The sequence below is a fragment of the Lynx canadensis genome, chromosome A3, assembly GCF_007474595.2.
Source record: "Lynx canadensis isolate LIC74 chromosome A3, mLynCan4.pri.v2, whole genome shotgun sequence".
Taxonomy (NCBI): Eukaryota; Metazoa; Chordata; class Mammalia; order Carnivora; family Felidae; genus Lynx; species Lynx canadensis.
Window position 1 is genome coordinate 95,579,013 of NC_044305.1, and position 25,383 is coordinate 95,604,395.

The 25,383-nt window shown below is 39.7% G+C and overlaps 1 protein-coding gene across 3 annotated transcripts in view; it reads left to right on the top strand.

The window, feature by feature from the left end:
- The window catches only part of CTNNA2 (catenin alpha 2), a 1,119,678-nt gene that overhangs the window by 1,004,823 nt on the left and 89,472 nt on the right, over positions 1 to 25,383 (top strand). For all 3 annotated transcript variants that reach the window (XM_030310974.1, XM_030310976.1, XM_030310977.1), the window contains exon 13: positions 24,564 to 24,715. In XM_030310974.1, coding sequence (XP_030166834.1) covers positions 24,564 to 24,715 — 152 coding nt within the window. The remainder of the gene's footprint in view (positions 1 to 24,563; positions 24,716 to 25,383) is intronic.

Sequence of the window (25,383 nt, forward strand, 5' to 3'; positions counted from 1 at the left end):
AAAGTGGTGGTTGAAATGAGTTAAGAGATTGGAAAAGGTCACAAATCTAGAAAACAGTGGAGGTGTGATGGGAACTTGGAATCTTGAACTTGAAACCATTTCTGTGTCTATTTCTTGAGAAGATTGGCTCTTGAGGAAGGACTGTGAACAACAAGGAAAAAGTTTTAAGGCTCTAGGTAGTGTCTGGATATGAAGTTATCAAAGAAAGGGGATGGTGGCAGCTAAAAATGGGTCAGACCTTGAATATGTGCCTTGCCCCTCTGGGAAAGCCTTCTATGCCTTCTTCTAGGGCACGTGCTGTCCCTGGGGGATCACTGCTATGGTAAGACATGGTTACTCATGCGAGCCTGTCGTAGCTCCCTGGTGCATTGGGATGGAGAAAAAAAAAAACAACAACTTACTTTCACTGAGTTAGCATAATAACCCATAACTGTACCAAAGCCTGGCCTATTTTTAGTAGTTTTTGTTCTCGGCTAGTGTTCCTGGGCTTCAGAACCTTTCTCAAGTACCTAAAGCTGTGTGCATTTATCTGTATATGGGGGGGGGGAGGTGGAAGTGTGGTTAGAAAATTTAGAGTAGAGACAACAAAGGAATAGAAAAAGGGAATTTAAGTTTATATTGGATGGGGTTATGAATAGATAAAGAATTGAGTCATGTATGCACAGAAGGACCATTCCTCAGACTTCAATAGGGGCCTTTCCTGTTGTATAGCTGACTGCAGAACCTATTAGGATTAAAAGAAATAATAAATGTATTTCTGAAAGGTCAGATAAAGCAGTGTATCAAGTTCTACATGATACAGCATGTTAGTCGAAATAGGTTTCTTTCTATAGGGAAAAGGTTATTTACAAAGACTTCTGTAGATATTTGTTAGTCTGAAATAGCAAGGAAAAACAACAGATAAACAGAGACATTGCTTGTTCTCTTTGAAATATAAGCAGAAAGGGAATAGTGTAACATCACATAATAAAGAGAACATCCAGGGATTGTTGCTCTTGAGAATCATGGCAGACATAGAATTAGAAATAATAACAATAATGATAATAAGATATATCTGCATTTTAATTAGCTGAAATTGAGCACTGTTTTCTTTCAAATAGGTTTGCCCTTTGCATTCAATAGAGTAGCACAAAGCAAGTCACTCAGTTCTTTCTTCACTTGGAAGAATTAAAAACAGGCATTTTACCCTCCAGTATAAGGACTCTTTTCTTCACCCTTTAGGGAACCCTCTCACATTTTTGTGGCTCTCAGTTTCTGGCCCATTCGCTCTATTCTGTTACAAAGTCTGAACATCACATGGTCTGTCAAACACATAGCAGCACTCCCTTGGGTCTGAGACTGGGAAGAGCAGCAGAGAAGGATTGAAGATGTGAAGACAGGACTCTGAACACAGGATTGCTCCTGACTCATTGGAACGCTCATTGTAAAAGGTGAAAGACACAGAGCATATTGCCACCTTACATGTGACTTTGTGCACACCAAGAACTCAGGCATTGTTCAAGAGATATTCTGGGGTTGTTTTCTCAATGTCTTTTGTGCTGCTTTAATGAACAGAGGACATGATGCCCATTTGGGTCAAAATCTGCTTAAAGGCAAGGGCAGCATGCTTAGTTGATGGAAATATTTTTACATAATTTTTGCTCAAATTCTTGAAACGTAAATGACTTTCTGGTTGATTTTTTTTTTCCAAACAACAAAATCGATGAAATATGAAACAGAGCAATTCATTCAGGATTGTTGTTGCTCATTAAGATTTTGCTCTTACTTGTTAACTGTCAGAGATTTTAAAACTTATTCCAACCCTTCCTTGCAGTGACTGAATACTGTAGGGACTTAACTAAATATACCTTTCTGACTCTGAAGTCCACATCCAGATCTTAATTGAACAGAGAAGATGCACAAGACATTTAGGTTCTTTATATTTTTCAAGAACTATTGATGATAACTAGGAAAGTCATCAGGTTGAAGAGATTGAAATAGCTTCTACACACCTGCAGTTGAAAATATTGGAATATGTGTCAAGGAAAAGTAGATGTTGGTGGGCTAAGAACTAGAATGCACAATGTATACACATCATTTTGTGGCTTTCTTCAGTTTTGTTTCTTAAGCGGAACTGATACTGTTTCTTTAGGAGTAACTAGGGAGGTTGTCAAAGAAATGCAGGCAAAAGCTTGAGCTGTTAACTCACTGATGCTAATGAGAATTGTTAGGACTATACCAGACACTTGGAGTTCAGGGAAGACTGTAGGAGCAGTTTGGCGATTATGATTGTGCAGTTTTGTTGAATTAGTCCTCTTGTCAGTGTCTGGCTGTGCTTGGGAGACCTATGTCCTCAAAATAAAAACTGCTATGCATATTATTAATGCCCAGATTTCTACTTTTCAGCTAGTGCTTGGTTTATGATTTTTTTTTAAATTAAAGCCACGTTGAATTGTTCACTGTTTTCTTTTGAGCTTATCAAACTTTGCCCTGAGAGTCCATTTTATTTGGGGAGAGATCACAGGGGCAGTGGGCAAAGAGGCGAAGGAGCCAAAAGGAAGGATGAGGAAAAAGAAAAGCAGTCCAGAATCTGGATGACAAAATGTCATGTTTCCTTCTGCCTACCACAACCTACCGGGTTGTATCCACGCTTATGTCTGAGTTGTTCTATTCAAGACCTTAAGGCAGAAGTTCTCAATCTCTGTACTGCTGACAGGTTAGGTAATTATTTCTTGAGGGAGGGTAGCTGTCTTGTGCATTATAGGATACCTAGCACCCCTGGCCTTTACCCACCAGATGCTGAGAGGACCTCTTTTCTTCCCCATTCCAAACTGTGACAACTAAAAGATTTCCAGACAGCACCAGAGGTTCTTGGAGGGTAGACAAAATAGCCTCCATTGAGGATAGATGCTCTAAGGGGAAGAAATATCCCCAAACAGGGACAAGTTTAAACAAGGCAAAATGGAGCCTATGTACTGTTGCCATAGGATAAGAGAAATGAAGGGGATGTGGTAAGAGAAGACTTACATATAAATTACAAAGAAGAATCTAAAAAAAGGGCTGAACGCTCAAATCTTGAGTTGACCAGACTTTGCTGATAAAGGGATTTGCAAACATAGGCCAGCCCCCATTGAGACATGTAAATCTTGCCAAGGAGCACCTCTGCAGAAAGACTCCCATTTTACTACCTGACTGCCTTCTCTGCGTGGCTAAAAATTGAAAGGGATCCAAAGAGTCACATAACAGTCTGTGGTTGATTTTCCATGAATTACTTTCTCAGTAAAGATAGTGTTTTGTTGAAGAATGCTTTTTGTGTTGTTATGAATGCTGAGTTAAATTTGAGAAAATAAATTTGTGGATTATTCATATGCTAAAATCCTAGAGCAACATTATATAAAAAATTATCTATTTTTTATAAAAACTATCTAGGGTGATGAAAACACAACCCTAATCTACATCAGACCCATTAAATACTTACATAGCATATTTGATGGGCTCTTCAATAAAACCTGAAATGGAACAAATTGCCAACAACTTGGTAGTAAGTGTATGCACGGTTGAGCAGACCCATCTTAAGAGATCTCATTTACCAAGTCAGATTGCTGCAGGAGGTTGAGGGGAGGCAAAAGTACATCCAGTGATAGCATGTTTAGATATATAGAGAGTAGTTCATCTTCACTGAATGGATTATATTGAAATGTCATTTTTATAAATTTGATAGCTGATATAAGCTTGTGTCAATGTGAATGTGATTGGGTTGAAGGATCTTTGATATTCTGCCAGCAGTCCCCTCTTTAGAGGGCACAAATAAAAAAAAAGTGGGGGGGAGAAAAAGAGGAAATAGGAAAAAAAGTATTTTAAATGAGGACTCCATGTTAGTGGGCACTGCATACATGAAGATTAAAATTTCAATATTTTAGGAACATGTGGTCCAAACAAATGGTATAGTTTTCTTTCATTCTGTTTTTAAAATTTTTATTTACTTATTTTGAGAGAGAGAAAGAGAGAGAGAGAGAGCACGAGCATGCACATGCATGAATGGGGGAGGGGCAAAGAGAGAGAATCCCCCAAGCAGTGTTGGTGCTGTCAAGATCTCATGAACTGGGAGATCTTGACCCCAGCCAAAACCAAGAGTCAGATGCTCAACTGACTGAGCCACCCAGGTGCCCCTCTTTCTCTTTCTTTCTTTCTTTCTTTCTTTCTTTCTTTCTTTCTTTCTTTCTTTTCTTTTTTTTACTAAGACTATTTCTTTTAGAATAGTTTAATGTTCACAGCAAAATTGAGGGGAAAGTACAGATTTCCCATACACCCCTTGACCCCATAGCAGGCATCAGCTCCCCTATGATCAGGATGCCCTATCAGAGAAGTACATTTGTTACAACTGAAGAACCTGCATTGATGCCTCATAAGGGTCCAATGTCCATAGATTACAGTACTGTTCACTCATGTATTTTCTGTGGGTTGAGACTAATGTATAATGGCAGGTATCCATTATTATGGTGTCATTATTATGGTATTATGGTATAATTCATTATTTATGGTATCATACAGTATATTTTCATTGCCCTAGAAGTCCTCTGTACTCTGCCTATTTATCCCTCTCCCCCTCCCACCTCTGGTACCACTGATCTTTTTACGGCTTTCCATAGTTTTGCCATTTCCAGAATGTCATATGGTTGGAATCTTATAGTATATTGCCTTTTTAGAGGTCTTCCTTCACTAGGAAGAGATGGTATAATTTTTACTTTCATGCTTTTGTAATGTAAAGTTTTCATAAGAACAACAAGGAATTTTTTACACCATTTCTATATATTTTGCCAAAAAATATAAGAGGATCAGCAAACAGGAAGTACCAAAATTGGAAACTGTAACAAAAGGTAAAGCTTTGTCAGTACAATGTAGTAGAACAGATCCAGATTAGGAATCAGAAGAACTCAATTCTTTGACTTTTACTAACTAAATATAACCTTAAACTATTTAATGCCTCTGGGCCATAGCTTCTCCCATAATGCCTGACGTTTTGTCATCCAAGGATGGTTAATACTGTTGATTTCAGAATAAATGTGTCATTGTTTACTGACTTTCTGGTGACTGCACCCAATATGGACAGTTGTTGCCCATTCAAACCATTCTGTTTCAACCTATTCAAACAGGTTCTGTTTGAACCCTGTGCTTTACCCAGACAGGTGTAATCATTTCCAGGCAAAACATATTCATTCTGCTTCCACTTTCCTTACTGTGATATTCTCCATTTCTTCCTCCGCCTCTGCTTCTGTGTATTGAACTTATACTTGAAGACATGGCTCATTCTCAGTTGAAGAGAATAGGGAACTGTATCAGTCTTTTGATGTTTTGTGTGTCATCTTCAATATCTGCTTCAATGACCCCCAGCTAGATCATCACTTCCTAGAGGCAGGTGTTTCTGTAAGTACCTAGGACCTAGAGCAGTGTTATCACATAATTAGCATTTAATTTACATGCATTGAATTCTGGGAAGATGGCGGCGTAGGAGGACGCTGGGCTCACCGCGCGTCCTGCTGATCACTTAGATTCCACCTACACCTGCCTAAATAACCCAGAAAACCGCCAGAGGATTAGCAGAACGGAGTCACCGGACCCAAGTGCAGACGAGAGGCCCACGGAAGAGGGTAGGAAGGGCGGCGAGGCGGTGCGCGCTCCACGGACTGGCGGGAGGGAGCCGGGGCGGAGGGGCGGCTCACCAGCCAAGCAGAGCCCCCGAGTCCGGCTTGCAAAAGCGGAGGGGCCTGACGGACTGTGTTCCGACAGCAAGCGCGACTTAGCGTCTGGGAGGTCATAAGTTAACAGCTCTGCTCGGGAAGCGGGAAGGCTGGAGGACAAAGGGAGGGTGAGCTGCGGAGCCCCCGGACGACAGAGCTCAGTTTGGCGGGGAACAAAGGCGCTCGACAGCGCCATCTCCCCCGCCCATCCCCCAGCCAAAATCCCAAAGGGAACCGGTTCCGGCCAGGGAAATTGCTCGCTCCGCGCAAACACCCAACTCTGTGCTTCTGCGGAGCCAAACCTCCAGCAGCGGATCTGACTCCCTCCGGCTGCCACAGGGCCCCTCCTGAAGTGGATCACCTAAGGAGAAGCGAGCTAAGCCTGCCCCCCCTCCCGCCGTGCACCTTGCCTTCCCACCCCAGCTAATACGCCAGATCCCCAGCATCACAAGCCTGGCAGTGTGCAAGTAGCCCAGACGGGCCACGCCACCCCACAGTGAATCCCGCCCCTAGGAGAGGGGAAGAGAAGGCACACACCAGTCTGACTGTGGCCCCAGCGGTGGGCTGGGGGCAGACATCAGGTCAGACTGCGGCCCCGCCCACCAACTCCAGTTATACACCACAGCACAGGGGAAGTGCCCTGCAGGCCCTCACCACACCAGGGACTATCCAAAATGACCAAGCGGAAGAATTCCCCTCAGAAGAATCTCCAGGAAATAACAACAGCTAATGAGCTGATCAAAAAGGATTTAAATAATATAACAGAAAGTGAATTTAGAATAATAGTCATAAAATGAATCGCTGGGCTGGAAAACAGTATACAGGACAGCAGAGAATCTCTTGCTACAGAGATCAAGGGACTAAGGAACAGTCACGAGGAGCTGAAAAACGCTTTAAATGAAATGCAAAACAAAATGCAAACCACCACGGCTCGGATGGAAGAGGTAGAGGAGAGAATAGGTGAACTAGAAGATAAAGTTATGGAAAAAGAGGAAGCTGAGAAAAAGAGAGATAAAAAAATCCAGGAGTATGAGGGGAAAATTAGAGAACTAAGTGATACACTAAAAAGAAATAATATACGCATAATTGGTATCCCAGAGGAGGAAGAGAGAGGGAAAGGTGCTGAAGGGGTACTTGAAGAAATAATAGCTGAGAACTTCCCTGAACTGGGGAAGGAAAAAGGCATTGAAATCCAAGAGGCACAGAGAACTCCCTTCAGACGTAACTTGAATCGATCTTCTGCACGACATATCATAGTGAAACTGGCAAATACAAGGATAAAGAGAAAATTCTGAAAGCAGCAAGGGGTAAACGTGCCCTCACATATAAAGGGAGACCTATAAGACTCGTGACTGATCTCTCTTTTGAAACTTGGCAGGCCAGAAAGAATTGGCACGAGATTTTCAGGGTGCTAGACAGCAAAAATATGCAGCCGAGAATCCTTTATCCAGCAAGTCTGTCATTTAGAATAGAAGGAGAGATAAAGGTCTTCCCAAACAAACAAAAACTGAAGGAATTTGTCACCACTAAACCAGCCCTACAAGAGATCCTAAGGGGGACCCTGTGAGACAAAGTACCAGAGACATCACTACAAGCATAAAACATACAGACATCACAATGACTCTAAACCCGTATCTTTCTATAATAACACTGAATGTAAATGGATTAAATGCGCCAACCAAAAGACATAGGGTATCAGAATGGATAAAAAAACAAGACCCATCTATTTGCTGTCTACAAGAGACTCATTTTAGACCTGAGGACACCTTTAGATTCAGAGTGAGGGGATGGAGAACTATTTATCATGCTACTGGAAGCCAGAAGAAAGCTGGAGTAGCCATACTTATATCAGACAAACTAGACTTTAAATTAAAGGCTGTAACAAGAGATGAAGAAGGACATTATATAATAGTTACAGGGTCTATCCATCAGGAAGAGCTAACAATTATAAATGTCTATGCGCCGAATACCGGAGCCCCCAAATATATAAAACAATTACTCATAAACAGAAGCAACCTTATTGATAAGAATGTGGTAATTGCTGGGGACTTTAACACCCCACTTACAGAAATGGATAGATCATCTAGACACACGGTCAATAAAGAAACAAGGGCCCTGAATGAGACACTGGATCAAATGGACTTGACAGATATATTTAGAACTCTGCATCCCAAAGCAACAGAAATACTTTCTTCTCGAGTGCACATGGAACATTCTCCAAGATAGATCATATACTGGGTCACAAAACAGCCCTTCATAAGTTTACAAGAATTGAAATTATACCATGCATACTTTCAGACCACAATGCTATGAAGCTTGAAATCAACCACAGGAAAAAGTCTGGAAAACCTCCAAAAGCATGGAGGTTAAAAAACACCCTACTAACGAATGAGTGGGTCAACCAGGCAATTAGAGAAGAAATCAAAAAATATATGGAAACAAACGAAAATGAAAATACAACAATCCAAACACTTTGGGACGCAGCAAAGGCAGTCCTGAGAGGAAAATACATTCCAATCCAGGCCTATCTCAAGAAACAAGAAAAATCCCAAATACAAAATCTAACAGCACACCTAAAGGAAATAGAAGCAGAACAGCAAAGGCAGCCTAAACCCAGCAGAAGAAGAGAAATAATAAAGATCAGAAATAAACAATATAGAATCTAAAAAAACTGTAGAGCAGATCAACGAAACCAAGAGTTGGTTTTTTGAAAAAATAAACAAAATTGACAAACCTCTAGCCAGGCTTCTCAAAAAGAAAAGGGAGATGACCCAAATAGATAAATCATGAATGAAAATGGAATGATTACAACCAATCCCTCAGAGATACAAACAATTATCAGGGAATACTATGAAAAATTATATGCCAACAAATTGGACAACCTGGAAGAAATGGACACATTCCTGAACACCCACACTCTTCCAAAACTCAATCAGGAGGAAAGAGAAAGCTTGAACAGACCCATAACCAGCGAAGAAATTGAATCGGTTATCAAAAATCTCCCAACAAATAAGAGTCCAGGACCAGATGGCTTCCCAGGGGAGTTCTACCAGACGTTTAAAGCAGAGATAATACCTATCCTTCTCAAGCTATTCCAAGAAATAGAAAGGGAAGGAAAACTTCCAGACTCATTCTATGAAGCCAGTATTACTTTGATTCCTAAACCAGACAGAGACCCAGTAAAAAAAGAGAACTACAGGCCAATATCCCTGATGAATATGGATGCAAAAATTCTCAATAAGATACTAGCAAATCGAATTCAACAGCATATAAAAAGAATTATTCACCATGATCAAGTGGGATTCATCCCTGGGATGCAGGGCTGGTTCAACATTCGCAAATCAATCAACGTGATACATCACATTAACAAAAAAAAAGAGAAGAACCATATGATCCTGTCAATCGATGCAGAAAAGGCCTTTGACAAAATCCAGCACCCTTCTTAATAAAAACCCTTGAGAAAGTCGGGATAGAAGGAACATACTTAAACATCATAAAAGCCATTTATGAAAAGCCCACAGCTAACATCATCCTCAACGGGGAAAAACTGAGAGTTTTTTCCCTGATATCAGGAACACGACAGGGATGCCCACTCTCACCGTTGTTGTTTAACATAGTGCTGGAAGTTCTAGCATCAGCAATCAGACAACAAAAGGAAATCAAAGGCATCAAAATTGGCAAAGATGAAGTCAAGCTTTCGCTTTTTGCAGATGACATGATATTATACATGGAAAATCCGATAGACTCCACCAAAAGTCTGCTAGAACTGATACATGAATTCAGCAAAGTTGCAGGATACAAAATCAATGTACAGAAATCAGTTGCATTCTTATACACTAACAACGAAGCAACAGAAAGACAAATAAAGAAACTGATCCCATTCACAATTGCACCAAGAAGCATAAAATACCTAGGAATAAATCTAACCAAAGATGTAAAGGATCTGTATGCTGAAAACTATAGAAAGCTTATGAAGGTAATTGAAGAAGATTTAAGGAAATGGAAAGACATTCCCTGCTCATGGATTGGAAAAATAAATATTGTCAAAATGTCAATACTACCCAAAGCTATCTACACATTCAATGCAATCCCAATCAAAATTGCACCAGCATTCTTCTCAAAATTAGAACAAGCAATCCTAAAATTCATATGGAACCACAAAAGGCCCCGAATAGCCAAAGGAATTTTGAAGAAGAAGACCAAAGCAGGAGGCATCACAATCCCAGACTTCAGCCTCTACTACAAAGCTGTCATCATCAAGACAGCATGGTATTGGCACAAAAACAGACACACAGACCAATGGAATAGAATAGAAACCCCAGAACTCGACCCACAAACGTGTGGCCAACTCATCTTTGACAAAGCAGGAAAGAACATCCAATGGAAAAAAGACAGCCTCTTTAACAAATGGTGCTGGGAGAACTGGACAGCAACATGCAGAAGGTTGAAACTAGACCACTTTCTCACACCATTTACAAAAATAAACTCAAAATGGATAAAGGACCTAAATGTGAGACAGGAAACCATCAAAACCTTAGAGGAGAAAGCAGGAAAAGACCTCTCTGACCTCAGCCGTAGCAATCTCTTACTCGACACATCCCCAAAGGCAAGGGAATTAAAAGCAAAAGTGAATTACTGGGACCTTATGAAGATAAAAAGCTTCTGCACAGCAAAGGAAACAACCAACAAAACTAAAAGGCAACCAACGGAATGGGAAAAGATATTTGCAAATGACATATCGGACAAAGGGCTAGTATCTAAAATCTATAAAGAGCTCACCAACTCCACACTCGAAAAACAAATAACCCAGTGAAGAAATGGGCAGAAAACATGAATAGACACTTCTCTAAAGAAGACATCCAGATGGCCAACAGGCACATGAAAAGATGTTCCGCGTCGCTCCTTATCAGGGAAATACAAATCAAAACCACACTCAGGTATCACCTCACGCCAGTCAGAGTGGCCAAAATGAACAAATCAGGAGACTATAGATGCTGGAGAGGATGTGGAGAAACGGGAACCCTCTTGCACTGTTGGTGGGAATGCAAATTGGTGCAGCCGCTCTGGAAAGCAGTGTGGAGGTTCCTCAGAAATTAAAAATAGACCTACCCTATGACCCAGCAATAGCACTGCTAGGAATTTACCCAAGGGATACAGGAGTACTGATGCATAGGGGCACTTGTACCCCAATGTTCATAGCAGCACTCTCAACAATAGCCAAATTATGGAAAGAGCCTAAATGTCCATCAACTGATGAATGGATAAAGAAATTGTGGTTTATATACACAATGGAGTACTATGTGGCAATGAGAAAAAAATGAAATATGGCCTTTTGTAGCAACGTGGATGGAACTGGAGAGTGTGATGCTAAGTGAAATAAGCCATACAGAGAAAGACAGATACCATATGGTTTCACTCTTATGTGGATCCTGAGAAACTTAACAGGAACCCATGGTGGAGGGGAAGAAAAAAAAAAAAAAAAAAAAAAAAGGACGGAAGAGTGGGAGAGAGCCAAAGCGTAAGAGACTGTTAAAAAACTGAGAACAAACTGAGGGTTGATGGGGGGTGGGAGGGAGGGGAGGGTGGGTGATGGGTATTGAGGAGGGCACCTTTTGGGATGAGCACTGGGTGTTGTATGGAAACCAATTTGTCAATAAATTTCATATATAAAATAAAAAAAAAGAAAAAAAAATAATTTACATGCATTGATTAAGTGAATCTAAAAAATTAGGGCATTCTGTTTCATTAATTCTGACTAGAAAATATGTCCATTAGCAGCCTCTGGCTTACTGCTCAGGATTTTAAGATAAATAGAGACTTCTTTTCCTCTCACTTTGTATATAGTAAAGGAGAGCAATATGCTTGGCCACGTAGTGTATGCTTACTCTATTTGGACTGATTCTGTTGCTAGTAGGATTAGGTTTTATCATTGGACAGGTCTAGGTGACTTGCCTATCCCAGTAGCTGGATGTGGGGGGGGGGAGTGTAGACAGAGGTAAAATCAATATCAGAAGGAGGTGGAAAGGCCAGCTTATGGGAAGACAAAATATTAGATATTACGGATAGGAAAGGCCATTACAGTCTAAGTTACTTCTCCATGACTGACTTTGAAATTAGATTATGAAAGTAATGAATTTCAACAGAAGCTGTAATGACCGAGATTGTTCACCCTAGACATCCTAATATCTTTTAAATGCATTTTAATATAACCCTGGCTATTGGTATAAAGTATCTTATTTTTCTCTGAAAGGTCAAAATGATTAGGATATGGAGGAAATCTCTTACTTATTTGGTGGTTGTGGTATTCATGGTGGTGGGAAGTCAGAAGTATTGGAGGACTGAGAAGAAAATCTCATCTACTTAATAGTCCTTCAATAGGCAATGTATACTTTGTCTCAATACCTTTTCTATATGACTGAAATCTACATACTCTATATATCTTAGGGACCTGGCTAATGTGTTTTAACATCTATATTTACTTTTTCCTGAAAGCAAATGCAAAGTTTCTGGCCCAGAGGACACACGCCAGTTTCCCATGCCTCATTCTCCCTCTTAAGGCAATGCGATGAGGGCAGATGAATTCTGCACACTCAGAGGAGATGCCACAGGAGAGAAACCACAAAATTATGCATCTGGGAGTTTATATAGGAATTTGTGTTCAGCAGCCTTCTTCCCCTCCTGAGAGGAGGAGAAAAATCTTTGCTCTTTAATGTTAATAAACTCCCTTAAGGAAAGGTTCCCTACTCGTTATAAACCTTTGGGGATATAAATGAATGTTTCCTGGTTTTATCCCCCTTTGAAATGTAAACACAAATTTCTGGGGAGGTAAACATGTAAATCTCTCTCCAGGTTCTTTCTCTATTTTAAATGGACTGCTATTGAGTCATGCTTTGAACCAAGTTACCAGTCATTTTAGCTCAGAAAACTCTGGCCACGCAGAAACATGCAAATATCTACCCTACATGACTTGTACATAATTAATGCATTCTGCTAGAATTCAGATATGTTCAGCTCTTAGCATGAGTGGCTAAAGAGTCCTAGGAGAGGATACAACTTGAGAAAGTAAGAGATACAATTTTAGGATTATAATAACCTAATGTGAAAGTGGAAATGGGCTAGGGTGGATATAGAAAGGCTAATGATCACACATTCATGTGCCATACGTTTGGAGCAACGTAGTGGAACAAATAGCTCTTGTCTCGTGCCTGTCTGTCAAAGTAAAACCAAAAGGAAGGATATTCATTTAATTCTGTATGAATCGCATTATGGGTTCAGAATAGTGGGGACCACAAATGGCATAATATTTCTTTGTCACTGCAAGGGCATTAATGTCCTCCAGGATAGTAGCAGTGGGGTAGCAGAAGGGCCTGCATATTTTGTCTGTGCTGGTGTCCATAGGAATTGGTGGCCAGGATGTATTAACTGTGCACAAATGAGGCAGTAGCAAGTTCACCCAGATCCTCTGCCACATCAGTAATAGTTGTTTGAATCCTGGAGAAGAGGAATGTGCTGACAGTCAATTGTTTGGGAGCACATGTGCTATATTATTGGAGTATTCCAGAAATAGTTTGATTTGGAAAAATGGGAAGCTTTGCTTGTGGCTGGAAGACCTGAAATAACAGAAGGATCTAAAAACCAGAGAACAGACTTCTGTTTATTCTTTTTTTTTTCCTTTTTCTTTTTAGAGACTAAGAGAGCAAGGAGGGGGAGAGAGAGAGAGAGAGAGAGAGAGAGAGAGAGAGAGAGAGAGAGAGAATCCCAAGTAGGCTCTATGCCCAGTGCAGAGTCAGACGTAGGGCTAGGGCTCAATCCCAGAACCCTGGGATCATGATGTGAGCTGAAATCAAAAGTCAGATGCTCAATCAACTAAGCCATCCAGACATGCCAGCGTTCTGTTTATTCTTGCTAAAGTGATTCCAGAATGATTTCCCCACCTGGTTTGCCTTTCTGTATTTTACCAGTTCTTTAGTACTAGCTGGATTCTTCCTTATCAGTGAATTCCTCTTTCTGACTACACCAGCCAATCCCACTTCTCTGTGCTCTCATTACTCATGTTATCTGTGTCACTTATTAGGTACCTACCACTTACCACCCTATGTTGCAAAACTCTGTGTTTGCTCATTTGTTTGTCTGAATGTATCTATCTGCCCTGTGTATGGGTATCTAGATAAATGCATGTGTATACTGCTTACTAATTAAATTTTAACCCCTTGAGATCTGAGACCACCTCTTCATTTCCTCCAGGCTGATGAGAGTTCAAGCTCCAAAAGTTTTGTTAACATAAATGAGGAATATAATGGACACAATATTCTATCTTATTTGGGGGATTGTACCCTTTTTAAAAATTGCATGCTTAACAATCAAGGTCAGGATCTTAGCAGTTATTTTATAACTTCTTAATCCTTTAAATCTCACTAATGACCAATTTAACTGTACTTTCCAAGTTTGGTTTCCGCAATCACTATAAGCTTGATAAAGCATCATGTTCAATTCTTTATTGATTCCTTAAATTTCAGAATTAAATCTGCCATCCTTTCCTTTAAATTGATAAACATTTGTGATTATTTTTGAAATGCTTATTTTAAAATACAAGAACTTTCCAAGCAAGTATTTTCTTTCCTTGGGGAAAGGAACTTGTGTCTAGATGAGTGCAGATGGATGTTCCCCGATTCTCCTAGGGTAGTTATCATGAATGAAATTTACAGAGGCCTTTTTTTTTTTTCCTCCTTCTTCTAGGCAGTCCTTTATCATCTTTCATCAAACAATTCAGCTCATGGGTTATGTATGGCCTTCTGGAATCTGAATTTGATTTTGATGTTAGAAATGTACATTATAATTTTCCAAACATGAATTTATGAAAATGGCAGCCTTTAGGAACTCCCACAGAGGGAACAGATGACTGACTCTGACGAAAGAAAGTCCAAGAATACACACAGGATGGAAGAATTAGGACTAGCTGGGGTGGTGCTGATGGTTGTCCAGAGAATAGAAGCAGCCGACAAATAGTCACCGGGAACTAAGGAGCAGGTTAAGCTAGGCTTCTTTTGTGGTTGCTCCTAGCTTCCAATGTTCAACGTTGGCTATTGGCTAACTTGATTATGAGTCATCAAGATAAAGCGTGGGAAAAGCTAGAATATCACTGGTCTAGACAGGATGAGATTTAAATTTAGAGAGTATTTAAATATGACTTCTACTACTCTTTCTACCACATTTAAAAAGCATTGGAGGATGCTTTACTCAAAATCCAGATTCAATTAATCAACTCATATAAAATAACGTTATAAGTTTGAGATAGAAGGGAAATACTTTCATGAGAATATTAGATTAAATAGGAGGTTTCTGGGGGAAAAATGAGGTAAGGAAGGTGGTTTTGCTTTTTTTCCAGTTATGAGCATTTTGATTAAGTCTCATAACTTTTAAAGGTTCCCTTTCCTCATAGATCTGATGAGGTCATAATGGGTACAATGTTTGACACTGGCTTTTTTGACAATCAAGATAAAATGGAAAATTCTGGGTGCTTATCAAATCTCGTCCTAAGGGCAGATTTCATAGATATCAAATTCACTATTAAAAATGCAAAACCATCAGAAAGATGATATGGTCATGCCAAGGACAGAGAAGGGCTTAAAAGCAGGGAAACTAAGTTTTCAAGATAAACTGTACAAACTTCGCAATTGGAGATGTTAGTGCTACTTTGAGTGTTATTTTCTTTTTTTTTTTTTTTTTCAACGTTTATTTATTTTTGGGACAGAGAGAGACAGAGCATGAACGGGGGAGGGGCAGAGAGAGAGGGAGACACAGAATCGGAAGCAGGCTCCAGGCTCCGAGCCATCAGCCCAGAGCCTGACGCGGGGCTCGAACTCACGGAGCGCGAGATCGTGACCTGGCTGAAGTCAGACGCTTAACCGACTGCGCCACCCAGGCGCCCCATTTGAGTGTTATTTTCAATTTATTTCACCCTCACAAAGCCCACTTCTAGGTGACCAGTCACGTAGTTGTACCTCTATCCAAAGGAGACTGGATGATTTTGTCTGCCTATAAACAAAGAAAAAAGGTGTATGGACGAGTAGAGAGGCTTATGGTGTAAAGATAGTAACTATGGGAGCCATTTACTGTGAATCTTATGTGCCAGACATGATGGTAAGCATCTTGCATATATTCCATTTTTTTTTTTTTTTTTTTTTTTTTGCCTGGAAGGCAAGATTCTATTTGTTTTATTTATCACTTTATTCCCAGTGGCTAAGTACTGTCTATGTTTGTATATAAAATTGTATACAAAATTTACTGAATATATTATTTTTAAACCTTGTATAAAAACCTGAAGGGCAGCTATCATCCCTGTTTTACACTTGAGTAAATGGAGGTTCAAACTGGTTAACTTGTAAAAAAGCAAATATCAAGATTCATTTATGCTTCTTCTTAGACCCAGTAAATACACCAGAAACTAGACCAAGCATAGTTGCTACAATTGGACAGAAATTTTACTGTGTCCTGCTAACTGTTTTTACTGAAATTTCTACTTACAGCATACTCTATTAGCTAGCTATTGCTATGTATCAAATCACCCCAAGGCTTAATAGATTAACATTATAAACATTTTCTATCTCATAGTTTCTGTGGGTCAGGAGGCTGGGTACAGTTCAGCTACGTGACGTTGCCTCGAGATCTCTCACAAGAATGCAGTCAAGGTGTTGGCCAGGATGGCAGTCATCTTAAGGATCAATTGGTGAAAGAGCTGTCTCCAAACTCACTCATGTGGTTGTGGGAGGGCTTCAGATCCTCATTTGTTGTTGGACTTAAGGCTTAAATTCCTTACTGGCTGTTGAACAAAGGCCTCTCTCTGTTATTTGCTGTAGATGCTTTCCCACAGATCAACTGTCTTCCATCAGAGTGAGCAAGTGAGAGAGCAAGAAAAAGCAAGCAAAATGGGAAGCCAGCATCTTCTTGTAACCTAATCTTAGCAATGACATCCAATCCTTCTTGCTAATATTTTATCACTTGGGAGAAAGTCACTAGTCTCAGCCCATGTTCAAGTTGAGAGGATCACACAAGGATATGAATACCAAGAGAAGAGGGATCATTGGGGCCCATCTCAGAGACTCATAACAGATCCCACAATGTGGACTTAATAGGGAAGTACTTAATTCAGGCACATTGTACCTATGTGCTTATACAATGGCTTCCTGAGCACACAAGAACCACTGAATCAAGACAGTGCTATGCAATATGTAGCCAGGAGTGAGCAGGAGAATGGTGGAGCTAAACAGTGGGGAAAGGAAGGCCAAGATTATCTCAAGGTAATTGGAGAAGGGATTTGGAGTGGAGGACAGATCTGAAAAATTGTGCACAGAAACAAGATGAAACTAGCATATAATTCAAAGATAACAACGTACATGTCAAAGAAAAGAAGAGAAGTAATGATCTCACTAGGGAAAATTTCATTTGACTTAGGTTCTGAGATTCAAACATGAATCTCAGAATCTCTGAGAAGTTATGTTGCTGGTAGTGGTGAAAGTCATAACCAGGATCAGTGTGAGTATGCGAAGTCAGGGTCAGAAGTGAAGGGTCTGGATAATGCAGGAGATCCTAGCCAAGTGCTTCAACAAGATTATAGCCACTCTTTTGTATTGAAGGGAAGCCTCTATGTCTGATTAGATATTTCTTGTCCAATAGGTAGAAATCCAGGCAGCTTAAAAAAAAAAAAAAAAAAGGACTCAGAGTTCAGAATTTTGAAAGATTCCTGTTTGGATGGGGAGACCTTAGAAAGTCTTCTAACAACTTAATTAATGATCATGAAATTCTTGACTAAAACTACCAAGCCAATGTAAAATGATGGATATATCCTTGATTTGTCCTTCATTATTTTTGAATGGTACCAAAGCTACAAATGTGTCACAGCTTCAGTTGGCCCTGGACCCTCCTTCTACACTGACTATGACTTGGAGCTCTGGCTCCAATGGTCTCCTCACTAAGTGATAGTACTTCACAAATGTGTTCAACTGTCAAGATATACCCAGAGCCTTTTAAGTTCCAGTCAGTCTGTACCTTGGGCAAATTTGGGCCCTCAGTGTTTTAGATCTACTCTCCTGTATATTCTCTTCTCCTCTGACCTAACATGTAATTGGAGGGCACTTAAATAAAATCCCTTAGGGGGATTTTATTCTTTCCCTTGTGGGAAAAATGCATTACTTACAGAAATGACATGAAACTGTACTTTCCTGCTGTAGGGGGATCCTGAAATTGCCCCCATGGGGTCTCCTCAAATTAATACCTTCTGGCTCCATTACTATGATAACACCCAATTCTTACTCTAACTCCAACTATTAATATGGATGCATACTAACTATTTGTGATTGGCAATAGAATGGTGGACTATAATGTATTCCTCTGCTGGGGTTGGCCACAATTCCATCTTACTTTTGATACTTCATTCTCTTTCTAAATTTTCTCAAATATTCTCATTCTCATTTCTTATATTAACACTTATTAAGCTGATTCTTTCTAAAGAGCAGAGAGTCCTTGGTCCTTGTCCATTTTCTTTCTCATTCCTTGGTAATAAAATTTGTGCAAGGAACACACTCATGAGAGTGTGTCGGCTGATGACACCAACACAATTGGGTGACCCATATACCTGAAGATACACCAGTTTGGCCCTGGTGAACTAGTCAAGGATACAATAATGAATCTTGCTCAGTGGCGATGCTTCTACTCAAGTAGTTCTGAAAGGATTGAGCTCAGGTTTCTAAAAGGTCCCTAGAGATCAACCCTAGAACACTTGCTTAATGACTCATGGAACTGTTTAATGAAATTATTGAACTAATTTGAAGTGATGTGCAGAAAGAAATTTAGTATGTGAGATGTGATACTGCTCATTTTATCCCTGAAATACTCAAAGACAAGTGAATTCTTTCCTACATCCCATTCTTTCATTTCTCATCCATGTCCCAGCTGGATTGAGTAGCTAGGCCTGAAGCACGATAAGGGCTTATGATACAAAGAAGAAGGAAGAGCTGGTCTCATTCCTAAAAATGCCTCCTAATGTAAAACAGTTGACATACAGAAATGTCAAACAATTTTAATACATTATACTGAGCACTATAATGGTGCATACCTAATCAGGATGCTATAAACTTATAGAGAACTGACAACTTTGTAAATAAAGGACAGTTTCACAATGGCACTTAAGTCTAAATGAGATACCAAAGATTGAGGAGGAATTCACCTGGGCCAAAGACGAAGAGGTACATTTCAATATGAGAATAAATTCATCATGAACATCTTGGTGTGACACGGTATGTCTCCATGTCATCTTTGAAAACATTAAATAACTCAGTGTAAAAATGGAACATTTAAATATATGTAGGAATAGGTGGAGAGACAGAGATAAGAAGTATAGGCAGGTGTCTCAAGTTTGTGTTTGTATCTTACTGACTGAGCCACCCAGGCACCCCTATGTGTTTGTATCTTATAAAGATTTTAGAGCCTGTCCATATTAAAGGAAATCATTGGAGCATTTGTAGTTAGACATGGACCTTTTAGATGGTTCCTCAGGGGCAATTGGTTGGCTGTTCATTTCCACTACCTCTAGTTAACCTTGGATTTTGCTCTGATGGTTGTCAGCAGTCCTATTTGCATCTTTAGGACAACTTCTTGTTCATTTTACTGATTCACCCCGTGCTCTGAAACATCACCCCTGACGTCTCTCTGGAGGATTCAGTCCAGATCTTCTGCACCTCTGGTTTAGGATCTCAATAGACAGTAGAATGAGGCGACCTTGGTTTTTATATGCATGCTGAACTCTGATTTCATTACTCTTGGAATGTCATCATTCTGTGGCCTAGTGTGCACTCTGAATACAAAAGTATAGCAAGAATTTACAAGTTTATTTCCAACTTTGATCACCCTTTCAGAATATAAGCTACAAGAGAAATTCACTATTTCTGATAAATAACAGTAAAGTGGTGTATACATTTTTGGATGCAATTCAGAAAGTAAAAACTTCTATTTATGTAACCCTATGCCAGAAATTCTGTTAATATATAATGTGCTAATCACAAAGGCAATACTGTGTTTTGTCCTAATTACTGGGAAGCAGAAGCAGCATCATATTTGAAGTAGTTTGAGACTTTTTTCTAGTTCAACATTACTTTGGGGATATTTGATTTTTCAGATACTACCAGAGGCGTTAGAAAAATTCATAGTTTAAAGTCTTAGGTTCTGTCAAGAATCATTGTTCTATAGACTTGTGTTTTTCTGTCTTATCACTTTAAAAAACAAAACAGGGGGTACCTGTGTGGCTCAGTCAGTTAAGCATCTGACTTCAGCTCAGGTCATGATGTCATGGTTTGTGAGTTCAAGCCCCACATTGAGCTCTGTGCTGACAGCTCACAGCCTGGACCCTGCTTCAGATTCTGTGCCTCCCTCTGTCTCTGCCCCTCCCCTGCTCTCCCTTGCACTCTCTCTGTCTCTCTCTCTAAAATAAACATTCAAAAAATTAGAAAAAGATAAAAAACAAAACTGGATAAAAACTAAACAGGAAAGAGTAACAGCATGGAGAGAAAATGTGTATTGGTTACAGAGCAGTTGACTAAGCCCTCAATAAATAAGTATTGAATCTACTTAAGAGCTGAGCATGGAGAAAGTTTCTTAAGGTTCAGGTCCGGAAAAACACTGATTTGAGGTAAGAGAAATGGATGCCTTATCAGTTACAGTAAATCAAATCAAATTGAATCAGTTCAAGTTCTGGGTTTTACCAGGTTGAATATAATAAGATTGTTTGAATATTAAGGATAAATTGAGATCTGAGCCCCCACTGGTGAAGTGAAGATTCTGCACCTCCTCCTCCACCATTTTTCCTCCTTAGAAGGTTGATGTTCCATACTGTTCTGCTCCAATGTTTTTATAAAAGGGCTTCGTTTTTCTTCCTCTTCTGACAATGCCATGTCCACAACACTGTTGTTCATACCAACATGCCACTTCCTAAATCTTCCTAGAGAAGATTCTGTACTCCAGCTGGAGCAAACAGAATGCCTTTCTCTAAACCTGGGGTTTCAGAGAAGTCCTGGGCAGGTTTTGGGCCCCAGAGCATCCCTTATGGAAGTAGTCCCTTTAGATGTTAGCTTTCCTTTTTCTCCCTTGGGCACAGAATCAGACCTAGAAGCTGGTAGAGAAAGTTAGCAGGTCACCTCCTGCATTGTGCTCCTCCCCAGCTCTTCCTCAGGGTGACCTTGTACAAGCAGAACAAAGCCACATGACAAGCTGATCTCCCCTTTTATACTCCATCAAAGGTCTTCATGAAAATAGAAATGTGTGCCCAAGAGCCGGGGTCCAGTGGGTGAGTACTACCTAACTCAATTCTCCAGCAGGCAGTTATTAAGGTTGAATATTAGGCGTGTGATCACAGTCACAATTTCTGAGGGACTTCCTCACACAATACTGTTGATCAATGGGGCGCCTGGGTGGCTCAGTTGGTTAAGCATCCGACTTCAGCTCAGCTCATGATGTCACCACTCAGAGCTCGAGCCCCACATTGGGCTCTGTGAGCCTGGAACCTGTTTAAGATTCTCTCTCTCTCTCTCTCTCTCTCTCTCTCTCTCTCTCTCTCCCTCCCTCCCCCTCCCTCCCCATCCCCCACTCTCACTCTCAAAAATGAATAAACATTAAAAATATTGTTGATCATATTGTTTTGTATTACATTCTGATAGATGAGCTAGAACTTTAATTTTTTCAGAGCCTTATTCTGTAAAAAAGCACAGCCATAAGGATAATATGTTGATCTTTTTAAAATATATGAATCATGAAAAGATTCAAAGATAAAAAAAGGGACAGAGACTAATGTAACTGAGACCTTGCTCCTACCCTGAGGTATAACAAATATTAACATTTTGCAATATCTGATTCATATTATTATTTCCTTAAGAATTAAGATACACTTGAAGCCTCTTTACGACTCCTACCTAATCCCATGGCCCTCTGTCCCCTCAAGGACAACCACTATACTTAAGGTGGTATATATTCTGTCAGAACATGTGTCATAAAAATATGTATGTTTAAATTATGCACGGTACCCTCATGTGTATTTTTAAATTTCTCACAAATGACATCTCTTTTCAGTTTGCTCTTCCTAGTCAATATTTTGAACTTAGGGACTTATTCTCTTGACTATACTGGCTGTCTCCCGACTTATATCCCTAAGTCCATTTTATTCCATCCTGATGAACTGCCCATGAGCCTAGAGTTAACAGCTCACTATGTCTCCCCAGCCTCCAACTTAGTGGCCTTGACAGCCCTGGGATACCGCTGATTAGAAGGGATCTCTTAAAGCTGTTACTTTTATTCCTAGGTTTAATATAACTCTTTTTAACTCTTGGAGTACTCAACCTGTTAAGAAGAAGCTATAACTGTAGAGAAAAGGTGTTCCTGTGACTCCGATGTACTCAACATTCCTAATAAGTACCTCTTTAGAAGTCAGCATTTGGCCATGCCCTAGAAAATGTCTCAGCTCACCAGTCAGGACTGGAAAGCTTCATTTTATTAGATTTTGTCAAAGTGTTTGTCAGAATGATGTGTGCCCATTTTGACTCCCATCTACAGTAGAAGGATTCCCTTTTTTCCCACATGCTTGGTGAGAGGGGTGTTAATAAGCTTTAGTTTGTTTGCGCATTCCAACAGGTATGCAATGCTATCTCACTGCCTATGCTGTAAGTTTTACAGTTATTAATGACATAAAACATCATGTGTTTATCAATAATATGGGATTGAGTATTTTTGTGAATTACCTGTTCTAATCCTTTGTCTATTTTTCTATTTTTTTTTTTGCCTTATTCATTTGTAGTAGTATTTTTTCTTTTATATTAGAGAGGAAGTGCCAATGGAGGCTAAGGCAGAGGGAGTGAGAATCTTACGCAGGCTCCATGCTCAGTGAGGAGACTAACACGAAACTCGATCCCACAACCATGAGATCACGACCTGAGCTGAAATCAGGAGTCAGACACTCAGCCAGCTGGGCCACACAGGTGCCCATGTAGGAGTATTTTACGTACATGTAGGCATAGTAATTGTCATATAAACAATAAGGACAAAACTTCAGGCAGCTAACTGCTACTGATGGTACCATTCAAATCTGTAAAATCGTGAATGGTCATGATGGCAGCTTAGACATCAAATAGAATGAAATTGATATTGAGAATTTTCAGTTGAGGAAAGGAAGGGGATTTGTAATTTCGTTTAAGAAAGATACTCATGTGAAAATGCCAAATACATATAGCAATATTCTCACGCTTAGGGAGGTGAATTGCAATGATTGAGATTATTTAGTCATGTAAAACAGTTTGTTCCCGACACAAATGGATAGCTGAAATGGCCTTAGTTTAATGTGGTAGTTTTTAGACATACATTTTTATTTGATTTTTGCAGCAGTACAACTCAATGTCCACCAATTCCTTTTACGCAAAAGCAGTGCAAAGGGACAAATGAAAAATGCAAATGGTATAGAGAACCAATCATAGTAATTCACTCACAGAAGGAAATTCACCCCATGCATACTTTGGTTTTGATCATGTCTATTGAAAAAATGGTTACTCTGTTTTCCTGTAATCCTCCTCTTTTTTTTAAAATATACTTTTTAACATTTGGCTTTTCCTAGTAGAAATACGTTTTTTGAGGAATGTTTTATCTTGAATACTTTGACCCTAGAAAGTAATTTAGCAGAGTTTCTCACACTAGGGATTAAAATGGATGTTAAAGTATCCACAGAGGGTGAAAACAAGTATAAAGACGAATCAGGCATGAATGTTCAGAAATGGAAAATAGATGAATGATGTTTCTATTTTATTGTCCTTGTAAATAAAATGAATTGTGCTTTTGGCTTTAATTTGCCATGTGAATTGATTGTTACAAAATAAAAGCTGAAAAAATTGAATTATAATTTTTGAGAATCAGTGAATCAGCAGCATTTTTGTTTTAAGTAGCCAGTGGAAGTGTTCCAGACATTCCACTAAATTTACTTTCTGCAAACCTCCAGTGTGTATGTAGGTGTCTTTGTGTAAAGAAAGAGGTGCTAACATTTTAGAAATTCATATATGCTTTTCTTTCACATCAGCATGGTCCTGGGAATATGGAACAAAATAAACTTCATCTTTGAGCCCACTGGGCTCTAACCCTAGGCTTTGTGCAGGAGTATCCTGGGATCCCTTCTCCCCTCTTGTATGGTCTTTCCATAAGCCTCCACCCACTACCATCCCCCACCTCTAATCTCAAGTCCTGTATCAACAAAAGTGGGAAAGATTGGATCACTTCATTCACACATTACTATGAAGTCATATAGGTTAAGGTCTGTTACTCATCACCTATGACTTTAGCGTATGATACTAGTTATATACTTATAGAGGCTTTCTGAGGGCCAAACACCATCCAGTAAATGTGTATGTGTTATCTCATTGAAACTTAAGATAGGACCTCCTATTTTATAGACAAAGAAACAGGTTTAGAAGGAGTTGAGAAAACTTGGCCAAGGTTTCAGAGCTAGTAACCATCAGAAGTCAAATTCAACTCAGGTTAGGAGAACATGAAATGTATATGTATGCACACTATACCACCCTACCCTGAGCAAGTTTCAAAAACTTGCTGTTGTATACCATCACCATTCATGGAGTAATGATTTGCTTTCTCTGCTGAAGGTAAGTGATACAAAGACCACTAAACTGGATCCATCCCACTGACCAGGTAGGCAGACAGCTCCATTGAACCGTTGGAATAACTGGAGTGTGCCGCCTTGCACAAGGGCTGGAAAAGGAAGCATGAAAGAAAGATCGCATAATCCACTGTTTCTCACTTTGTTTAACGCAGTGATGCCACGCTTTGCTGAGCAAGTAGAGGTTGCCATTGAAGCCCTGAGTGCCAACGTCCCTCAGCCATTTGAAGAGAATGAGTTCATTGATGCCTCTCGCCTGGTATATGATGGTGTTCGAGACATCAGGAAGGCTGTGCTGATGATCAGGGTATGTAAGGCCTCTATCGCTTGGAGCTGATCAGAGCTTCTTGTAAGGATCCCAAAGAATTTACTTTTGGTTATTCCATTGCTTAATTTAACTTGTTAAGCTGCTTGGCTCCTCATTTAGTCACACAAGGGGGACTACTCAGACGAAAGGGACAAGTGATCCAACAAGCCTAGATTCACGCTGAATAACCTGAAAAGTGATGTCTTTCCTGTTTCTGGCATGCATTTTGGTTTAAATTTGATACTAACTTTCAGGTACCCTTGCTGTTATCTGTGTGGTCCTCTGACTAATGTTATTTTCCCATTAGGATCAGAAAGCCATGTGATGGAAAGAAATGAAGATTATCCAGTTTAATAGTATCAATAATAATAATATGAAACAGTTACATTATCCTTGTAACTAATAATTAAGACCTGATAAATAAGGCTGCATAATCTTGCAGCAAACCACCCCCCACCCATGGCTCACCCTACTACCTTCCCGTTATCAGTTTGTCAGGTATGAGCCTTCCAAACAATTGTCAAAGTAATTATTGAGACTTATATGCTAGAAAAATACAAAATATAGTAGATTTAAAAACTCAACATAACTATTATTTCCAACTGGCTTTGTTCACCCACAATGTGCCTTCATTTATCTGTATTAAGACCTACAGCCTACCTTGTTCC